The 19594-nt window shown below is 37.5% G+C and overlaps 1 protein-coding gene across 1 annotated transcript in view; it reads left to right on the top strand.

Moving 5' to 3' along the window:
- Nucleotides 1–19344, top strand: part of mapkapk3 (MAPK activated protein kinase 3) — a 56395-nt gene extending 37051 nt beyond the window's left edge. Inside the window, exons 3-10 of the mRNA XM_022682383.2 lie at nucleotides 1868–1932; nucleotides 3054–3133; nucleotides 3590–3716; nucleotides 8077–8152; nucleotides 8575–8699; nucleotides 16262–16347; nucleotides 17425–17505; nucleotides 18823–19344. Of these exons, the coding sequence (XP_022538104.2) occupies nucleotides 1868–1932; nucleotides 3054–3133; nucleotides 3590–3716; nucleotides 8077–8152; nucleotides 8575–8699; nucleotides 16262–16347; nucleotides 17425–17505; nucleotides 18823–18975 (793 nt within the window). The 3' untranslated portion in view covers nucleotides 18976–19344. The remainder of the gene's footprint in view (nucleotides 1–1867; nucleotides 1933–3053; nucleotides 3134–3589; nucleotides 3717–8076; nucleotides 8153–8574; nucleotides 8700–16261; nucleotides 16348–17424; nucleotides 17506–18822) is intronic.
- The last annotated feature ends 250 nt before the right edge of the window (nucleotides 19345–19594 follow it).

Below are 19594 nucleotides of genomic sequence, written 5' to 3'. Positions count from 1 at the left end.
CGAGAAAAAGCAAGCCCAAAGTGAAGCTTTGATTTTTCTTTTTATAATTAGCTTTTTCATTTTAGATTTGACAATGAAATAGCCGAATGGCAATGAAAATGAAATGGCAAAAAGCCTTTATAATTTTAATTTTAATTTTGTCACGTATGACCCATGCTCAAGTGAAAAATTAAATTGCAAATGAAGTGATTTAATTCCTCATTTTTAATTTTGTCATAATATTTTCACACATGTTTGGGAAAAGAAAGAGCAAAACGGTATTTGCATTTTCATTTTAGTGTTTTCATTTCAGTTTTATTTTTGGCAGGATTTACCTCCCATACACTGATATGTTCTTTGAGGAATATAATGCTGTAGAGAAAGTGAGTTTGCTGCAGTTTTTTTTTAAAGCCGTTAGTTCCACAGTTTCCTTCTGGTTTCTGAGGTCAGGCCTGGATTTAGCAACACTGGGTTCAACGTTACAGTAAACCTCGGTTAAGGCTGTATTACAAGACGGTGGGCTGGTGTTTTTCCACGAGAAGCATGTCTGTGGAGCTTGTGAAAGAATTTGTCTCTCTCTCTCTCTCTCTCTCTCTCTCTCTCTTTTCTCTCTCTCTCTCTCTCTTTTACGTTTCCTTCTCTGCATATTTTCTTTCTCTGCATTTTTTCCACTTTTACTCTCTTTTTCGCTCTCTCTTTCTGTCTTTGCTCTCTGTCTCTCTATATCTCTCTCTACCTCTCACTCACTTTTTGTGCTCTCTCTTTTCTCTCTCTCTCTGTCTCTCTATATCTTCCTCTACCTCTCACTCTCTCTTTTCTTTCTCACACTCTTGGCCTTCTCTCTGTCATACTGTCTCTTTCTCACACGTTTTTCTCTCTGTCTAGCTTTCTCTTTCTCGTCCTCTCTATCTCTCTCATTATTTCTTTCTCTCTTTTTTTCTCTCTCACTCTCTTTATTTGCTCTTTCTCATCCTCTCTCTCTTTCTCATCCTTTTTTGCTCACACTCTCTTTATTTTCTCTTTTTTCTGTCTCCCTCTTCTTTCTCCATCTCTCTATGTCTTTCTTTCCCTCCCCCTCTCTCTCTCTCACACACACTTTTACTCTTACTCTTTTTTCTTTACACTTTTTATATCTCTTATACTCTCTCTTTCCCACACTCTCTTTCTCTCTCTCTCTTACTCTTTCTTTCTTTCTTTCTTTCTTTCTCACACTTTCGATCTCTTTCTATCTCTCACACTCTCTCTCTTTCTCTCTTTCTGTCTGCTTCATCAGCAGTTTTTTGAGACGGGAGGTTTACTCTGCCAAATTCTCACAAAAAATGTTCCATGATTTAATGAGGCCTTAGTTCTTTTTCTGAGTACAATCTCACCCTTTCTCTCTTACTTTCTCTCTCTCTCTCTCTCTCTCTCTCTCTCTCTCTCTTTCTATTTCATTCTCTCTTGTTTTTGCCCTGCAAGAACCCCAGTACAGACCCCCAGTATTCACTCCTCACTCAAACAGAGGCTGTTGTGCTCTGGTGTTATGGTCAGGGATGTAAGTGTGTTCAGTGCCAGATCACCATTCAATACCATTTTAATGGCTTTGATGTCCGGAAGACTTCTGTATGTAATCTATAAATAACCAATTTATATATATATTTTTCAGTTATATTATATTATTATTATTTATTATTATTATATGAATATATTACAGTTCAGTTATAGTTACTATCTCAGATAGTTTCAACATGATTGGTCGAGAGGTCTTCTATGAGTGTCCCTCTAACAACAGCTTCTTTACCTCTTTTTGTCAGTTTTATACTGAAAAAAAAATGTTATATGTTCGTGTGTGTGTGTGTGTGTGTGTGTGTTTGTTTCGCGTGTGTGCTCGTGTGTGTTTGTGTTTCAGTATGGAAGGAGGAGAACTCTTTAGTAGAATTCAGGCAAGAGGTGACCAAGCCTTTACAGAAAGAGGTAGGTTTTTGCTAACACACACACACACACACATGCAATACACAGTATTATATATATATATATATATATATATATATATATATATATATATATATATATATATATATATATATATATATATATATATATATATAGAAGTGAGGCCTTACTCCAACTCCCACAATTCACTTCGCCTTGTCATGAGCACACTGGCCAATGTTCAGTTTTACTCAACAGATTCAAGATGTAGTCTATTCTGTTCTATTAGCAGCATTTTTCTACAGGGGCTCGACAAGCTCTATGTGTGCATTTGCACATCTGTGTCAGCAATGGATGTGACTAAAAAGTAAAGCTGAATACAGTCCTTAGAATATGTGTCCACAAATATATGCACTTATACAGTATACTGTGTATAAAAAAGTAATATTTGTATTAGTATTATATTTATTATTTATACATATTTACAGAAACATACATTTGTTTTTGGAAATATATTGAGATCTGCTCACACAAAAAGTGTTTATATTTATATTCTTAACTAACATTTGCTGAGAATGTACACATAAACCCACACAGCCGGAAGCCACAATCATCAGTTAACCCAGAAAACGCCCAAACAAAACCCCCTCTATTCCGGCTCTGTTAAGTCCAAGTCTGATTAGGAAGATAAACAACAAGTGTCCTAAACTGTCCTTTTCACTGTACAACCACACACACACACACACACACACACACACACACACACACACAGATAACCCTGAATTATTTACGTCATTTAATTCAACTAGATGTGGTGAGTTTGTTTTAAGTGCAATATAAGAACTGATTTTGACTGGTTTGATATATGGTATCTCCCAAAAAAGTGAATACACCCCTCTCATCAATAATCTGCAAATATCTTATTATACCTTTTCATGGGACAGCACTAGCAGTCTTCTTTATATGCAGCCTAGACAATCTTTTATGGAGAGCATTAGTTCTGTTTCTTACATCCTCAGAGAGTTCTTTGCTATGAGATACCATATTTTGTCTTTAAAAATGAATAATAAACACTGTTTGACTATTTTAGTTACAGACTTTTAGCAGTAATGCACATCGTTACATAAACAAAGTGTATCTACACTCTTTTTGTGTTTATATAGAGGGTTCTGAGATCATGCGGGACATCGGCACAGCCATTCAGTATCTACACAACATGAACATCGCACACAGAGACATCAAGGTAACTTTGTGTATGCATGTGTATAAATCTAAAACCATCAAAATTTCTTATATTGGATATATTAGTATAAAAGTTCAAAAATTATTATGAAAACACTACCAAAAAGTATATTTTTATAATTTAATGTCAATTAATCACATGAAATTTCCACATAGAATTAAAATGTGACTTTTACATCCAGGAGAAGCAAAGAAATGGGTGGGAGGAGAAGGGAAAATGGATGACAGCAGTGAATAAGAGTATCAGTGGAGGGATACACCACCTAAATAAATATATATATATATATATATATATATATATATATATATATATATATATTTGAGGTGCTGTTTCTTTAAAAAAAAAACACTCAGTGTTTCTAATGAAATGGCGCAAGTGGCTAAATACTATTATTGGCTATTTTTGTGGATTGTCAGAAATATTCCCTTATACTCACATGATAAATGTTTTTTGCAGCCAGAGAACCTGCTGTACAACAGTAAAGATTCCAACGGCGTCCTCAAACTGACAGATTTTGGCTTTGCTAAGGAAACGTCGTTGCACAATCCTCTGCAGACGCCCTGCTACACTCCATATTACGTCGGTAAGTTAGTGTGGGTCCCCTGCTGGTGGTGTGATCTCTACCTAGTGGGCTGCTGATGAACTGCAGGTGGTTTGGTGGTGATGGGTGACATCAAAAATAAATCAAAGAAAGAAAATTAATCATATGATTGGTTTCATGGCCTGTAAAAGTTTCTTATTAATGTGTTGTTAACAGATTATTATTATATTCATGCCTCATGGTTTACATAAACCCTAACTTCTAGTAAAAGCACTGCTTAGTGCTGATGAAACTGCAGCTTTGTGCAAACATGGTGTTGTTGGTACTAGAGAGCAGCTCATCACCTCACTTCCTCACTTCCTGAGTTGCTACAGGAACCAGTTAATCGTTTTTTTATTTAGACCGTTCAATGCTAAAATATAAAGTAGATATATAAAATATTTAATTTTGATCATTTAGTGCAGTAAGGAAGAAAAGGCCTTTCATGCATTTTTCATCCATGTTTCTGATCAGATTTTTCCATTCTTGTAACAAAAGTAGATTGGATTATACCATCAGATTTTTGTTACAAGATCAGAAAAGTGAAAAAAAAAATTCTCCACTATATTTGTAAAAAGTGGAGAAAATTAAATATTATTGTATATAATTATCATATGTAAGTTTCACACCAAATTGTCTGCTTTTAAATTTGGCCCTAAACTGTCAGAATATTAAATTGATAAACATTAAACTGACCAACCAAGCTGACTACATTTTTGGGCCTTAATTTCAAAAATATATATTTTATTGAGATTCAGATTTTTGTTAAAAGATGCAAAAAGTGAAAAAATCATATTCGTTTCCTGGAATTCTGGAATAAAAAAATTGTGGCAACCCATTTCTTCTTCACTATACTTGTAAAATGTGGAGAAAATAAAAATATTTTTTATAATTATCGTGTATAAGTTTCACACCCAATTTTCTGCTTTTAAGTTTGGTCCCAAACTGTCAGAAAATAAAATTGCTAAATGTTAAACTGAACTTCTAAGTCTTGTGTCCACAAAAGAGAAGCTAAGACGTAACATACAGTGTAGAAAAAAAAACTGGGAGGCCAAAATAAGTCCAGGCTAGACTAGAAGCTAATGCTAATGCTTTTACCATCGCTTCTCTTTTTCTTGTTTTCTGAATGTGTGATTACAGTAACAATATCCTGGCTGCAAATTGTTTTATTAGCTGGCTATATAAACCCCACGGTAACTGCCGCGGTAACTCTCAGCACAGCCCTGGTATTTCCCCCGGTAAACAGTGCTGAGCTAGCTAGCATTAGCTAGCTATATAAACCCCACAGGCTGCTGATGCCACGGTAACTCTCAGCTCAGCCCCAGTATTTCCCCCGGGGAACAGCGCTGAGCTAGCTAGCATTATTTAGCTATATAAACCCCACAGGCTGCTGCTGCCATGGTAACTCTGAGCACAGCCCCGGTATTTCCCTCGGTGAACAGCGCTGAGCTAGCTAGCATTAGCTAGCTATATAAACCCCACAGGCTGCTGCTGCCGCGGTAACTCTCAGCACAGCCCTGGTATTTCCCCCGGTAAACAGTGCTGAGCTAGCTAGCATTAGCTAGCTATATAAACCCCACAGGCTGCTGCTGCCGCGGTAACTCTCAGCACAGCCCTGGTATTTCCCCTGGTAAACAGTGCTGAGCTAGCTAGCATTAGCTAGCTATATAAACCCCACAGGCTGCTGCTGCCGCGGTAACTCTCAGCACAGCCCTGGTATTTCCCCCGGTAAACAGTGCTGAGCTAGCTAGCATTAGCTAGCTATATAAACCCCACAGGCTGCTGATGCCGCGGTAACTCTCAGCTCAGCCCCAGTATTTCCCCCGGGGAACAGCGCTGAGCTAGCTAGCATTATTTAGCTATATAAACCCCACAGGCTGCTGCTGCCATGGTAACTCTGAGCACAGCCCCGGTATTTCCCTCGGTGAACAGCGCTGAGCTTGCTAGCATTATTTAGCTATATAAACCCCACAGGCTGCTGCTGCAATAACTCTCAGCACAACCCTGGTGTTTCCCTCGGTGAACAGCACTAAGCTAGCTAGCTAACGCTAGCTATATAAACCCCACAGGCTGCTGCTGCCGCGGTAACTCTCAGCTCAGCTCCAGTATTTCCCCCGGTGAACAGCGCTGAGCTAGCTAGCATTATTTAGCTATATAAACCCCACAGGCTGCTGCTGCTGCTACGGCTACTCTGAGCTCAGCCCGGTATTTCACCTGGTAAATCTCACTGTGAGCTGTGGCCGGGTGAGTGAGTGAGAGGTTTCTTTCACAGTAATTTTCTCTGACTCGTTTACTGCTTTATTTCTCAGTATTCATTTCTGAAGTATAATCCTCTGTTTATCCAGTGCGAGTTATCCATGTGTGTGTTAGTCACTGCAGTGCCCCTCACACAGTACCAATTTTGAGCATTTTTCAAAACTGAGCCAGGGGTGAAGTCAACTGAAATCAGGGGGTTTAGTGGCTCTTTAAAATCAGTGGTGAGCTAGCTAACATTACTGGGGAGAAAAGTAAGGTTAGTGTAGAGCTATCTAACATTAGCGTACAGCTAGCTAACATTAGTGTACAGCTAGCTTATGTTACGGTGAGTTAGCTAACGTTAACGGCGAGAGAACTAATGTTAGCAGAGTTAACATTAGTGGTGAGCCAGCTAACATATTAACGTTAGCGGAAAGTTAGCTAACATCACTGGGGAGAAAACTAAGGTTAGCGAATGTGACATCAGCAGCAAGCTAGCTAACGTTACTGGGGAGAGAACTAATGTTAGCGTAGAGCCAGCTAACATTAGCAGTGAGCTAGCTAATGTTAATGGGGAGAGAACTAAGGTTAGCGAATGTAACATCAGCAAGCAAGCAAGCTAGCTGTCTATGAGTGGTGAAGTGGAGCTGAAGTAAGCTCGTTTTTAAAGTAAGTTATAAACAATGATTATTAATTCCTCAATCAAATATTACAACAAATGCTGTTAGTTGGATGTTTAACGTTGCATTTTGGGTGAAATTCGATGTTAAAAGTGGGTAAAACCTAACGTGAACTAGTCGATAAAGTTTTCCCCACCCCTTAGCCTCAACGTTGTTAATCCTTCCCCACCCACCCGTTTTCGGCGACGCGGGCAGTTCCTCCCTACCTACCGGAATTTCAAGAGAAAACACAACGTGGATGGTCACTGACCTGTTTTAATGGAAAGAGGAAGGATTGACAATGGCCCCAGACTATATTTCAAACATAACAATAGTTTATTATTAAGTATTTTATTGTTTAAATGCTCAACTGTACGGAATACTGAAGTGTACGATATACCGTTCTCTTACGTTAGCTAACGTTACTGGGGAGAGAACTAATGTTAGCGTAGAGCCAGCTAACATTAGCAGTGAGCTAGCTAATGTTAATGGGGAGAGAACTAAGGTTAGCGAATGTGACATCAGCAAGCAAGCTAGCTAACGTTACTGGGGAGAGAACTAAGGTTAGCGTAGAGCTTGCTAACATTAGCAGTGAGCTAGCTAATGTTAATGGGGAGAAAACTAAGGTTAGCAGATGTAACATCAGCAGCAAGCTAGCTAACGTTACTGGGGAGAGAACTAAGGTTAGCGTAGAGCTAGCTAACATTGGCAGAGAGCTAGCTAATGTTAATAGGGAGAGAACTAAGGTTAGCGTAGAGCTAGCTAACATTAGCAGTGAGCTAGCTAATGTTAATAGGGAGAGAACTAAGGTTAGCGTAGAGCTAGCTAACATTGGCAGAGAGCTAGCTAACGTTACTGGAGAGAGAACTAAGGTTAGCGTAGAGCTAGCTAACATTAGCAGTGAGCTAGCCAATGTTAATGGGGAGAGAACTAAGGTTAGCGAATGTGACATCAGCGGCAAGCTGGCTTACGTTACTGGGGAGAGAACTAAGGTTAGCGTAGAGCTAGCTAACATTGGCAGAGAGCTAGCTAACATACTTACATTAGCGTCAGGTTATCTACGTTACTGGGGGAAAAACTAGGGTTAGCGGAGAGCTAGCTAACATTAGCAGTGAGCTAACTAACATGCTAACATGTTCTACATCACATTGGAACAAAATTGAAAAAAGAAAATTAATAACAAATGGGAAATGTTAAGTTTTAATTTTTAATACAACAAATTATTTTCTACTTAAGAAGTTATGACTACATTTTTGGGCCTTAAACTTTATTTATTGAGGTCTTAAAAAGCATTAAATTTGACTTTTAAAATGGAGCAAGAACCATGTTTTTATCACAGGTATTTTTTAGGTATTTTTACTATATATGTGTGAATGTTGATTTTTTTGTTATATGAAATGTTGTGTCATTAATTTTGTGTCCTTTTTTCTCTCTTTCTCTTTCTCTATCTATCTCATCTCATCTCTCAGCCCCTGAAGTTCTGGGCCCTGAGAAGTACGACATGTCGTGTGATATGTGGTCTCTGGGTGTGATTATGTACATCCTGTGAGTATATAAATGCAGTGTGTGATGTGTTATTCTTAGGTCAGTTTGGTGCGCATCTTTTTGCAGAGCCTTCCGCAATTAACACCACCATAAACTGCTGGTGGAAAGTAACGGTAATATTATATTTGCAGTGTAACTACAAAAGGCGTCATAACATATTCATAAGCATTGAATAATGCGTGTGTAAAGCAATGCTTTATTGTTTTTATAATTTACTGGCTTAAGCTAGTACTTCTTAATAAAATGTTGTGAATGAAAAATCTCATGATACAATACTATCGTGATACATTGCCCAAGATAGCAATAAGAATATTATCACGAAACTGTGATTATGTGTTTGTTCAGCTTTGTTCAGACTAAGCTTACAGCTATGTGCTGTCCACCTGCTGAACTGATGATATTGTTGTTTGATGTTTATGCAGGCTGTGCGGTTTCCCACCGTTTTACTCAAACACGGGCCAGGCCATTTCTCCTGGAATGAAGCGGCGGATCCGAATGGGCCAGTACGAGTTCCCAAACCCGGAGTGGGCTGAGGTGTCTGAAGAGGGTGAGTCCAGCCTGAATATAAAGTGTCTGAATGTAAAAAGCAGTGTGCCTGTGTGTGTCTGGCCCATAGACTGTATATAGCTGGACAGAGCATCGTCTCTTAAAAGTGAAGCCACCACAGATCGGGCGCCCCCTGCTGTTTGGCTGCAGAAAGCTGTGTAACCCCACCCATCCCCATAGGTTTCAATGGCAAAACTCTCAATCACTCTCAATCACGTTTTTTTCTAATATACTGTAATTCTACCTCCATTATTTAAATGCAACAGCTAGTGTAACCTCTGCTTATATTGTCAAATTTTTATATCCCTACAGAATTCGGTTTTTAAAACGTTATTCAGCTCTATTCAAAAAAGGTGTGGTTATGGTAAAAGGGCTGCTTATGGGCAGGACCAATAACAGACCGTCAGCTCCGCTCCGGCCTGCTCTGCAGTCTGTGACCGCGAGGCAGCCCTCAGGGGCGGGGTTATTCAAATGAGTAGGCTGCTCTCCACAGTCTTTCTCCCTCCTCTGATTTGGCTTCATTTTTATTGAATGAATGGGAACAGAGACACGGCGTCCATCTTTTTTTACAGTCTCTGGTCTGGCCCAAAAATCATGTGATCAGACAGACTATAGTTATTAGGATGTATTTTACACAGTAAACTGTATGTATTGGTAAGTGTCCACTAGCACTTTACCTTCGACCCATCCTATTCATTTCAATAGAGAGAGCCCACTCATGTTGCGGTGGATGCTGGGTTGCATTGCGTTAAACGCAGCCCCGCCCCTAGTCTGCCACACTGCGTCCAGCCAATCAGGAAACAGCAGGCAGTGACTTTACATACATACGAGCATCACACACACAGAGCAGACGCCTTTTAACCACAGAAAAGAAGCTGAAAATGGCAGAATATGGATGTGTAGAACTATAGCTTACAATGAGGTTAATTTAAAATTATTATATTATAATTTAAAACTTATAATTGCTTACTTCTGTAGCTTCATTTGAATTCAAAAAAGTCACAAACACCCATATGGTGAGCCGAGTGATCTGGCAAGGCTGCATGCATTGAAGAAAAATACAAAGTGCCATATGAATAACTACTGCTCTGGAAAAAAATAAGAGACCACTTAAACCCTTAAAAAAAAGAGTTTGTTTGATTTTACAAAATTGAAACCCTCTGGAATATAATCCAGAGCAAGATAGATGATCACAAGCCATCAAACCAAGATGAACTGCTTAAATTTTGCACCAGGAGTGGCATAAAGTTATCCAAAAGCAGGGTGTAAGACTGGTGGAGGAGAACAAGCCAAGATAAGGCATGAAAACTTATTTTCCACCAAATATTGATTTTTGAACCCTTAAAACTTTATGAATGTGAACTTATTTGAGGTCTGAAAGCTCTGCATCTTTTTTCTTATTACAGACATTTTTCATTTTCTGCAAATAAATGCCCAAAATGGCAATATTTTTATTTGGAATTTGGCAGAAATGTTGTCTAAAGTTCATAGAATATTTATTTTACTCAAACATAAACCTATAAATAGCAAAATCAGAGAAACTGATTCAGAAACTGAAGTGCCCTCTTAATTATTTTCCAGAGCTGTATATATTTTACGTAGTATAATACTGCAGATGATTATAAAATGTTTTTACTGCTGTGTTTTTATGTAACACTCTTAAACTCATTTCTCGATATATCACAAGACAATTATATATGAAACTTCATGTCATCTGTGTTACTGAAGAGGATAAAATACTCCTAAATAATTGTTTACCCTAGACACAGGGAGATCGTTGATTCGATTCCTGGGCATGCAGCTTGTCATCAGCTGTTGTCTGTAGTTTATAGAATAAAACAACAATGTTCATTTTACTCAAACATAAACCTATAAATAGCAAAATCAGAGAAACTGATTCAGAAACTGAAGTGCTGAAGTGATTTTTTCCAGAGCTGTAGATGAAAAATCACAGTAATTTATCTGAGTGTTGGCTCTGTAATTGGGAAATCCCTGGTTTAATCCCTGGTGATGCCACAGCCATCTGTAAGTTCCAACGAGAATAATGGACAGCCCCTTCTTCTCTCAGTCATCCCTCAGGCTGGGGTCTGTTAGCTGACAGAACAAAGGTTGCAGTAAGTGTTTATGCTGCTCCAAGCGTGTTGAGCCTTGCACTGTAGTGGTTTTTGAGAAGATTTTCAGAAGCTTCACATCAGAGGAGAAGTCAGAGAAAGCACATGGTAACCTTCACCCTTCCAGCTTGCTAGTATGTGCTAGCTAGTAGGAGGGATTTGGAGATATTAAAAACTATATTAAGCTCCTGATTTACTGTGTGTGTGTGTGTGTGTGTGTGTATTTTAGTAAATAGAAGACCGTAAATGCCTCAGCTGTTGTGGATCTGCAGTGAGCTCATATAGCAAGCAGTGTTAGTTTAACAACACTGTAAAACACACACAGTCTTTACTGAAACTGAAGCCCTGGTTCATAATAATTCTGTTTTAGATTTAGAACTGGTTCTAATCCCCTCACGTATAGAGCGTAAAATCACTGGGGAGAATTCAGCAAATGGGTTGAAATTAGAGACCGACCGATATGGGTTTTTCTAAGGCCGATGCCGATACCGATCATTAGTGGTCAGAGTCAGCCGATGGCCGATGTGACCTGCCGATTTTTAGGGCCGATATGCTATCGTATTATACTTATTTGGCATGCTTAAAATCATACTAGTAAGAGGAGGCACAACAGTTGTAAACTTCACACAATTTATTGAAAATAAGGTTAGCATTTTATAGTGACTTTAATGTTACTATATCACTATACAGTTGTGGTCAAAAGTTTACATACACTTGTAAAAAAACATAATGTTATGGCTGTCTTGAGTTTTCAATAAGTTCTACAACTCTTATTTTTCTGTGATAGAGTGATCGGAACACATACATGTTTGTCACAAAAAACAGTCATAAAATTTGGTTCTTTCATAAATTTATTATGGGTCTGCTGAAAATGTCACCAAATCTGCTGGGTCAAAAATATACATACAGCAACAAAATTTGTCAATTTTGGTGATGTAGCGAGTTGTGTCAATCAAATTAGCTTCATGTCATGGCCTCTTCACTTCTTGTAAGTGATTCTGATTGACTACAGCTGTTGACTTCTCATGAGCCCATTTAAATAGGGCTCATTTGACCCAGTGATTAGACTCAGCTACAAAAGCTACAATGGGAAAGTCAAAGGAACTCAGTGTGGATCTGAAAAAGCGAATTATTGACTTGAACAAGTCAGGGAAGTCACTTGGAGCCATTTCAAAGCAGCTACAGGTCCCAAGAGCAACTGTGCAGACAATTATACGCAAGTATAAAGTGCATGGAACAGTTGTGTCACTGCCACGATCAGGAAGAAAACGCAAGCTATCACATGCTGCCGAGAGGAGATTGGTCAGGATGGTCAAGAGTCAACCAAGAATCACCAAGAAGCAGGTCTGCAAGGATTTGGAAGCTGATGGAACACAGGTGTCAGTCTCCACAGTCAAGCGTGTTTTACATCGCCATGGACTGAGAGGCTGCCGTGCAAGAAAGAAGCCCTTGCTCCAGAAAAGGCACCTTAAGACTCGGCTGAAGTTTGCTGCTGATCACATGGACAAAGATAAAACCTTCTGGAGGAAAGTTCTCTGGTCAGACGAAACAAAAATTGAGCTGTTTGGCCACAACACCCAGCAATATGTTTGGAGGAGAAAAGGTGAGGCCTTTAATCCCAGGAACACCATGCCTACTGTCAAGCATGGTGGTGGTAGTATTATGCTCTGGGGATGTTTTGCTGCCAGTGGAACTGGTTCTTTGCAGAAAGTAAATGGGATAATGAAGAAGGAGGATTACCTCCAAATTCTGCAGGAAAACTTAAAACCATCAGCCCGAAGGTTGGGTCTTGGGCGCAGTTGGGTGTTCCAACAAGACAATGACCCAAAACACACATCAAAAGTGGTAAAGGAATGGCTAAACCAGGCTAGAATTAAGGTTTTAGAATGGCCTTCCCAAAGTCCTGACTTAAACCCCATTGAGAACATGTGGACAGTGCTAAAGAAACGGGTTCATGCAAGAAAACCATCACATTTAGCTGAACTGCACCAATTCTGTCAAGAAGAGTGGTCAAACATTCGACCTGAAGCTTGCCAGGAGCTTGTGGATGGCTACCAAAAGCGCCTAGTTGCCGTGAAAATGGCCAAGGGACATGTAACCAAATACTAATGTTGCTGTATGTATATTTTTGACCCAGCAGATTTGGTGACATTTTCAGCAGACCCATAATAAATTTATGAAAGAACCAAATTTTATGACTGTTTTTTGTGACAAACATGTATGTGTTCTGATCACTCTATCACAGAAAAATAAGAGTTGTAGAACTTATTGAAAACTCAAGACAGCCATAACATTATGTTTTTTTACAAGTGTATGTAAACTTTTGACCACAACTGTATGTTAATAAAAAAATATTAATTTTATTTAGATTGTATTATCCATAACATTTTATTCTATTCATTATATAACATATGTTCTATATACACTATATATTCATGTTTATAGTAGAAATATTATGTTGGCTATTATATAAAATTTACTGTAGGGGCCTACTAATTAACAAATGTATGACTTGTTGCAGTCTGTTAGTCTATTAATTATTCATTTTAATATGTTTAACAGAGTGCAAGAAGACTTCCATAATGTGACAACTTTAGATAGTTACTCCAAAACGGCAAAGCTCATTTCTTCTTCAACTCCATGCAGTTGAAAACGAATGGACATGGGAGGACAATGTTATAAAATGTTCACATTAGGGCTGCAGCTATTATTTTACAAAAATGGGTGACGTTTAAATTAAGAATAAAATTATAAATAATGCAAAAACAGACAGGTGCTGTAATTTAAATATAGCTTTATCTGTTTTTTTTTTCTTCTTCAAATGAGCTCCTTAGCCAGAGAAACGCGTCTCATCAGCTGTACTGGAGGTTCGGTGCGTGAGCGGAAAATGAGTTGAGAAAGCTGAAGAGCGCGGACTTTATAGGTTCAGGATAAAATGAGCTTTTATCAGAAAAGTCTGGAGGGGGTTCTAAAGTAGAACCCGACAAAACAGAAAATTCTGCTCATCGTTTCATTTAATATCTAACAGCGCAAACCGCTTTAAACGGGTGAGTTTTACAGCAGAACAGCAGGAGGCGGCATGATTTAATGTCTGTTTGTAGTGAAGGAAAAAGAGATGTTTTATTTTAACTCCATTATTTTAGAAACTATTTGTTTTATTAATTCGTTTACAATAAAGCTTATTTATATACAGTGTTGGGAGTAACGGCGTTAAAACTAACGGCGTTATTAACGCCGTTACTTTTTTTCAGTAACGAGTAATCTAACTAATTACTATGACTGTAACTATAACGCCGTTACCATTTCCGACACCCCGTTACTGCACGTTACTTTAGCAGCTCTATGAACTTTTTTTTTTTATTTCGCTTTGCCCTGGTTAACCCCTCCTCTGTCCGGTGAACTTGAGCTTCTGGCCGCTGTGCCTGTGGTTTGGCGTGGTGAAGTGAGGCACAATTGTGACGATTTGCGTGCTCTAATCAATTCAGTGATTGCCGTGGACAACCCAAGTTCCGAATTAAGGACGTTAAGCTCTTTTTAGCTGCTCCGGTTTTTGTGGTGCTGCTGCTTTCTATTTTAGAGCTTAGATTCTCTGCCCGAATCCCACCTGACCTGAGGACCGACCCGAAATCAGGCTCCTATTTTTATTTTATATAAAGGTCTGGTGTGATAATCACAATGTTGCTAAGTAACCAATTATTATTGTTCACTAAAGCAAACGAAATAGCGAAAATTGAAAGTGAAAAACATTTGTGTTAACTGAATCTAATAAAAACGGTAATTAAAAGGAAAAACATAACTATCTCGAACTGTATTTTGTGTTTATAAAACTAACTAAAACGAACTGAAATTACTGATAGAATACCCTCATTTTTGTGTTTAATTTATTTATAAGTGCTGTTGTACAGCGGAGTTGTACAGCGGGAGTTGTTGTGCCGAGCGCGCGGCACTCGTGGTCCGTTAGTTCTTGTGTAAAGCACTCGCGCTAGCAAGCCCACCCTAAAATGAACAGAAAAAATAAAAACAAAATAAAATTAAACTATAATAAAAATGAAAACTGTAATCACGTAGCTCTGGGCGCACGTGAACGCCTCCGCGTTTGACTTGCAGCATTGTGTGTAGCTGTTCTTAAAAATCATTTAAATTAAATAATAGTTCTATGCTTCTATGTTACAGTGTTAATTAACATAATTCTGATTATATTTCGCTCATTCAATCAGCCCGAAAACAGACAGTTTATGGGGCGGATCGGGTCAGGCTCATAATGACAGTTTATGGTTCGGGCTTGGGCAGAATGTGCACGGGCTCCGTCGGATTTTTTGGGCACGATCTAAGCTCTATTCTCTTTTGGTGAAGCTGTTATATTAATACCATTTTAACGGGCATTAAATTGTTGTTTTTGTCCATTATTTTGTTTTATATATACATATTTCTTTTGAGTGTGGCTTGGTTTGTTAAATTTCATCCCCAGACGCGTTTTTCCGCTTTTTTCAGTATTACAAGTTTTAGTAATTTTCTTTGGTTGTGTGGAGAATTTCGTTTTATTTTTTTGAAATTCGTTAGATTATATTTTTGTCAACATTTTGGGTTTATTTTCGTTTGTTATTTTTTGTTATTTTTCTAATAATAATAGTAAATGCATAATTGATTTCCTTTTTTTGACGGGCGAATAATAAAAAGTAACGCGATAGTTACTTTTACTGGTAACGTGCCCAACACTGTTTATATATAAGGAGAAGTACAGTCCTCTAATAATCCTGACTAACCAGTAATTATTATTTCAGCGCAGCTGATGCTGCGAATATCCTTAAACAGTTTTAGTCCTGCCCTTTTTCATTTCGTCTAAAATAATTTAAATACTGAAAATATCAAGTGTTAATTTGATTTTATTTACTTAGATTTTCGTTTCTGAAGAAGAGACGTCAGTTATTTTATACTAGAGCTTATAGATAGGGCTTGCCTTGCATAGTCAGGGCGCATTCCAAATGCACTCCTGCCATCAACGCTAAGCATAGTTTCGTTTGGAGAGAAATGCTACAACACCGATGCAGTTGAAATTCTATTCTTTTTCAGTAAATGAAGCAACATCACAGATTACTTATCATGAGAGAAAATATAGACTTTGGGACACTGGCTTGTAAATATGGATGCCTTACCCGTTGAAAGTCTTGCTCACTCTTGAAACCTTGCGCTGCGTTCCAAGTAGCTGCCCGCAGATGTGCCGGATTAAAATCGGCGCGGCCAAATAAGAAAATCGGCCGATGCCGATTGATAAAAAAATAACAAAAATCGGCCGATTAAATCGGCTGGCCGATCGATCGGTCGGCCTCTAGTTGAAATGCTTCTCGTGTGTGAAAGAGTGTGAGTTTGTGATATTTTGTGTAGATATATCTGTGTGTGTGTATGTGTGTGTGTGTGTGTGTATCTCTAACTTTGTCTCTTATTTCTTGTTCAGCCAAACAGTTGATTAACCAGCTTCTGAAGACTGACCCTAATGAGAGGATGACCATAACACAGTTCATGAACCACCCCTGGATCAATGTGAGTGTTGTAGTAGTTTGTGTGTGTGTGTATGTGTGTGTGTGTAGTTATACTGTAAACCCACAATATGTTGAACTCATTTAAACACATTAAGTCTGTTTTATGTAAAAATGCAGTTGTTCCAAATATTACTCAGCTATTTTAAAACATTTAAACAGAGAACTGTTGCCATTGGCCGCTTGGCTTTTGGTACAACATACAGCTCTGGGGAAAAATAAGAGACCCATTAAAAAAGATGAGTTTCTTGCATTTTACCAAATTGAAAATCTCTGGAATATAATCAAGAGGAAGATGGATGATCACAAGCCATCAAACCAAACTGAACTGCTTGAATTTTTGCAGCAGGAGTGAGTAGCATAAAGTTATCCAAAAGCAGTGTGTAAGACTGGTGGAGGAGAACATGCCAAGATGCATGAAAAAAAACTGTGATTAAAAGCCAGTGTTATTCCACCAAATATTGATTCTGAACTATTAAAACTTTATGAATAGGAACTTGTTTTATTTGCATTATTTGAGGTCTGAAAGCTCTGCATCTTTTTTTGTCATTTCAGTCATTTCTCATTTTCTGTAAATAAATGCTCTAAATGACAATATTTTTATTTGTAATTTGGGAGAAATGTTGTCTGTAGTTTATAGAATAAAGCAACAATGTTTGTTTTACTCAAATATATACCTATAAATAGCGAAATTAGTGAAACTGATTGTGTGATTCCCTCCAGGCTACCGTAGGTAAATCTGTAGATCATATATTATGACTGAGACTGCCTGGTGTCTATGTTGTAGGCTGTAAGAGCAAGCATCAGTCTCTGAGCTGCTAGATTTTATTTGAGAATATCAATAAAGAAAAATAAATATTAATCTATTTTATTCCCTGAATTCAAAGTAGAGTTATTACAAAGCAATTGGTGTAAAAGAACCATCAATTAAATGCATAATAACTCAAATAAATTAAATATTTCAATATGTCCAATAAACAATACTTTATTGTATTGAAAGTTGAGACAACAAATTACCTTAAATTAAACTAAAGGTAAGTTCAACTTGTCCAAGTTATTTATAGTCTGTTTTATTTTCCAGCAATCTATGGTGGTCCCTCCAACCCCCCTGCACACCACGAGGGTCCTCACTGAGGATAAAGAGATGTGGGATGAAGTGAAGGTAAAGCTGCAGTCAGTACTGACCCCTAGTGAACATTTAGTGTAGATTCATAACAACACAACATTAAAAAAATAGCAGTCATTTTTTTCTTTTACAGAATAAAATATCTTATTTTAATATAATTAAACACCTTTTATTAATATATACTTATATACTATATGAAATATATAATCAAATTATTTAATTAATCTATTTTATATGATGTTATGATTTTTTTTATTTGCACCGAAATCCACAAGGGGGCAGCATTACCTCAAATAACAGCTCTTTCAGCTTTCAGAGTAGTTTTATTCTATTATGTTCTATTCATTTTTATTTTTCTTTATTATACTTTCATTCTTTCTATTCTTCCACCTTCTTTTTTCTGTTTGTTCTATTATTTTATTCATGGTTCGTTCTTTCTACTCTATTTTGTCCTATTTTTATTATTTTTTATATGTTTTTCCTTTCTTTGTTACTCTTGTAAATATTCTTTCTTTTTATTTTATTTTATTCCATTCTTTTTTCTTTTTTGTCTTTCTTCTTTAATTCTTTTTTAATTGTTTTCTGTTTTTCATTCATTTTTTTCTTTTAATCCTTTGTTCTTTCTTTCTATTCTGGTCTATTCATCATTTATTCTTACTGTTTTCTTCGCTTTTGTTCTTTTGTTCTTTAAATTTTATTTTATTGTAATCATTCTTTGTCCTTTCCAATCTCTCCTTTCCCCATTTGACTTTTTTTCTTTCTTTGCTTTGTTTCTTTATATTGTTTGCTATTGTAATTATTCCTTGACCTTTTCTGTTTTTTTCTTTCTTTCTTACTTAATTTGTCCTTTCTTCTTTAATTATTTATTTCTGTTTACCATTCTTTTTCTTCTTTTAATTCTTTGTTCTTTCTTCATATTCTGTTTTGTTCTATTCATCATCCATACTGTTATCATTCTTTGACCTTTCGTTCTTTCTTTCTTTTTTTCTTTCTTTCTTTCCACCCTTTTTTGTCTCTATTTGTCTTTCTTTGTTACTATTTTCTTTGCTTTTGACCTTTCTTTACATTCTATTCTACTGTAATCATTCTTTGACTTTTTCTGTTCTTTCTTTCTTTCTTACTTTTTTCTTTGCTTTTGGTCTTTCTTTCTTTATACTCGATTATATTGTAATCATTCTTTGACTTCTTTATTTATTTCTTTACTTTATTTCTTTGTTAATATTTTCTTTGCTTTTGGTCTGTCTTTCTTTATATTATATTCTAATTTATTCATTATTATTCATTTATATTCTAATGTATTCATTACTTTTCTATTCGCTGTATCTCTCTCTGTCTCTCTGTCTCTCTCTGTAGGAGGAGATGACAAGTGCTCTGGCCACCATGCGTGTGGACTACGACCAGGTGAAGATCAAGGACCTGGACACGTCCAGCAATCCGCTGCTCAATAAGAGACGGAAGAAAGCGGCGGCGGCCGGAGGGAAGAGCACGGTCTGTAACAGCCAGTGAGGAGCGCCGGAGCGGCGCAGAGACAACAGCTGATTAAGGATGGATGGATTAATGAATTAGTCAGAAGTAAAGAAGACAGAAATGGAAAATGAGGGAAAATGCAGGAACAGAATGAAGGACAGATGGACGGAAGGACGGACGGACAGATGAGTGAAGAAGGAGAAGTGATGTGTGTATCAGTGTGGAGGGGGACGCTGGTGTAAAGTTGCTGAGGGGGCACAGCAGCTGCGGCGGCTCCACCGGCTGCACTGATCACTAGTGTTAGGACACACAGGAGCTCAGTGTGTGTGTGGTAGGGCTGCACGGTAATGACGAATAGAATATTGTGATTTCAATACATCTTGCAATAATAAAAAACACACAGTTAAAGACTGGATCATTTTTAGCATCTTGGGATGCTCGTCTGTGATTGGACAGCATGCTGTCAGCCAGAATTTAACAACCAGTATTCTTCACCGTAGGTTTACCCTATTCGTTTGATTATAGTGCCACCATGTGGAGTAACAAAGCATTATCTTTAGTAAGTCAGATTGGGGGTTTGATACCATATATTGATAATGTATTTCAAAAGATACAAAAAAAGGTACAATATCAATATTTTTGAAAGTGAAATTCTTTC

Source organism: Astyanax mexicanus, chromosome 24 (assembly GCF_023375975.1).
Source record: "Astyanax mexicanus isolate ESR-SI-001 chromosome 24, AstMex3_surface, whole genome shotgun sequence".
NCBI classification, from domain to species: Eukaryota; Metazoa; Chordata; class Actinopteri; order Characiformes; family Acestrorhamphidae; genus Astyanax; species Astyanax mexicanus.
This window is presented reverse-complemented; position numbering and strand designations above follow the sequence as displayed.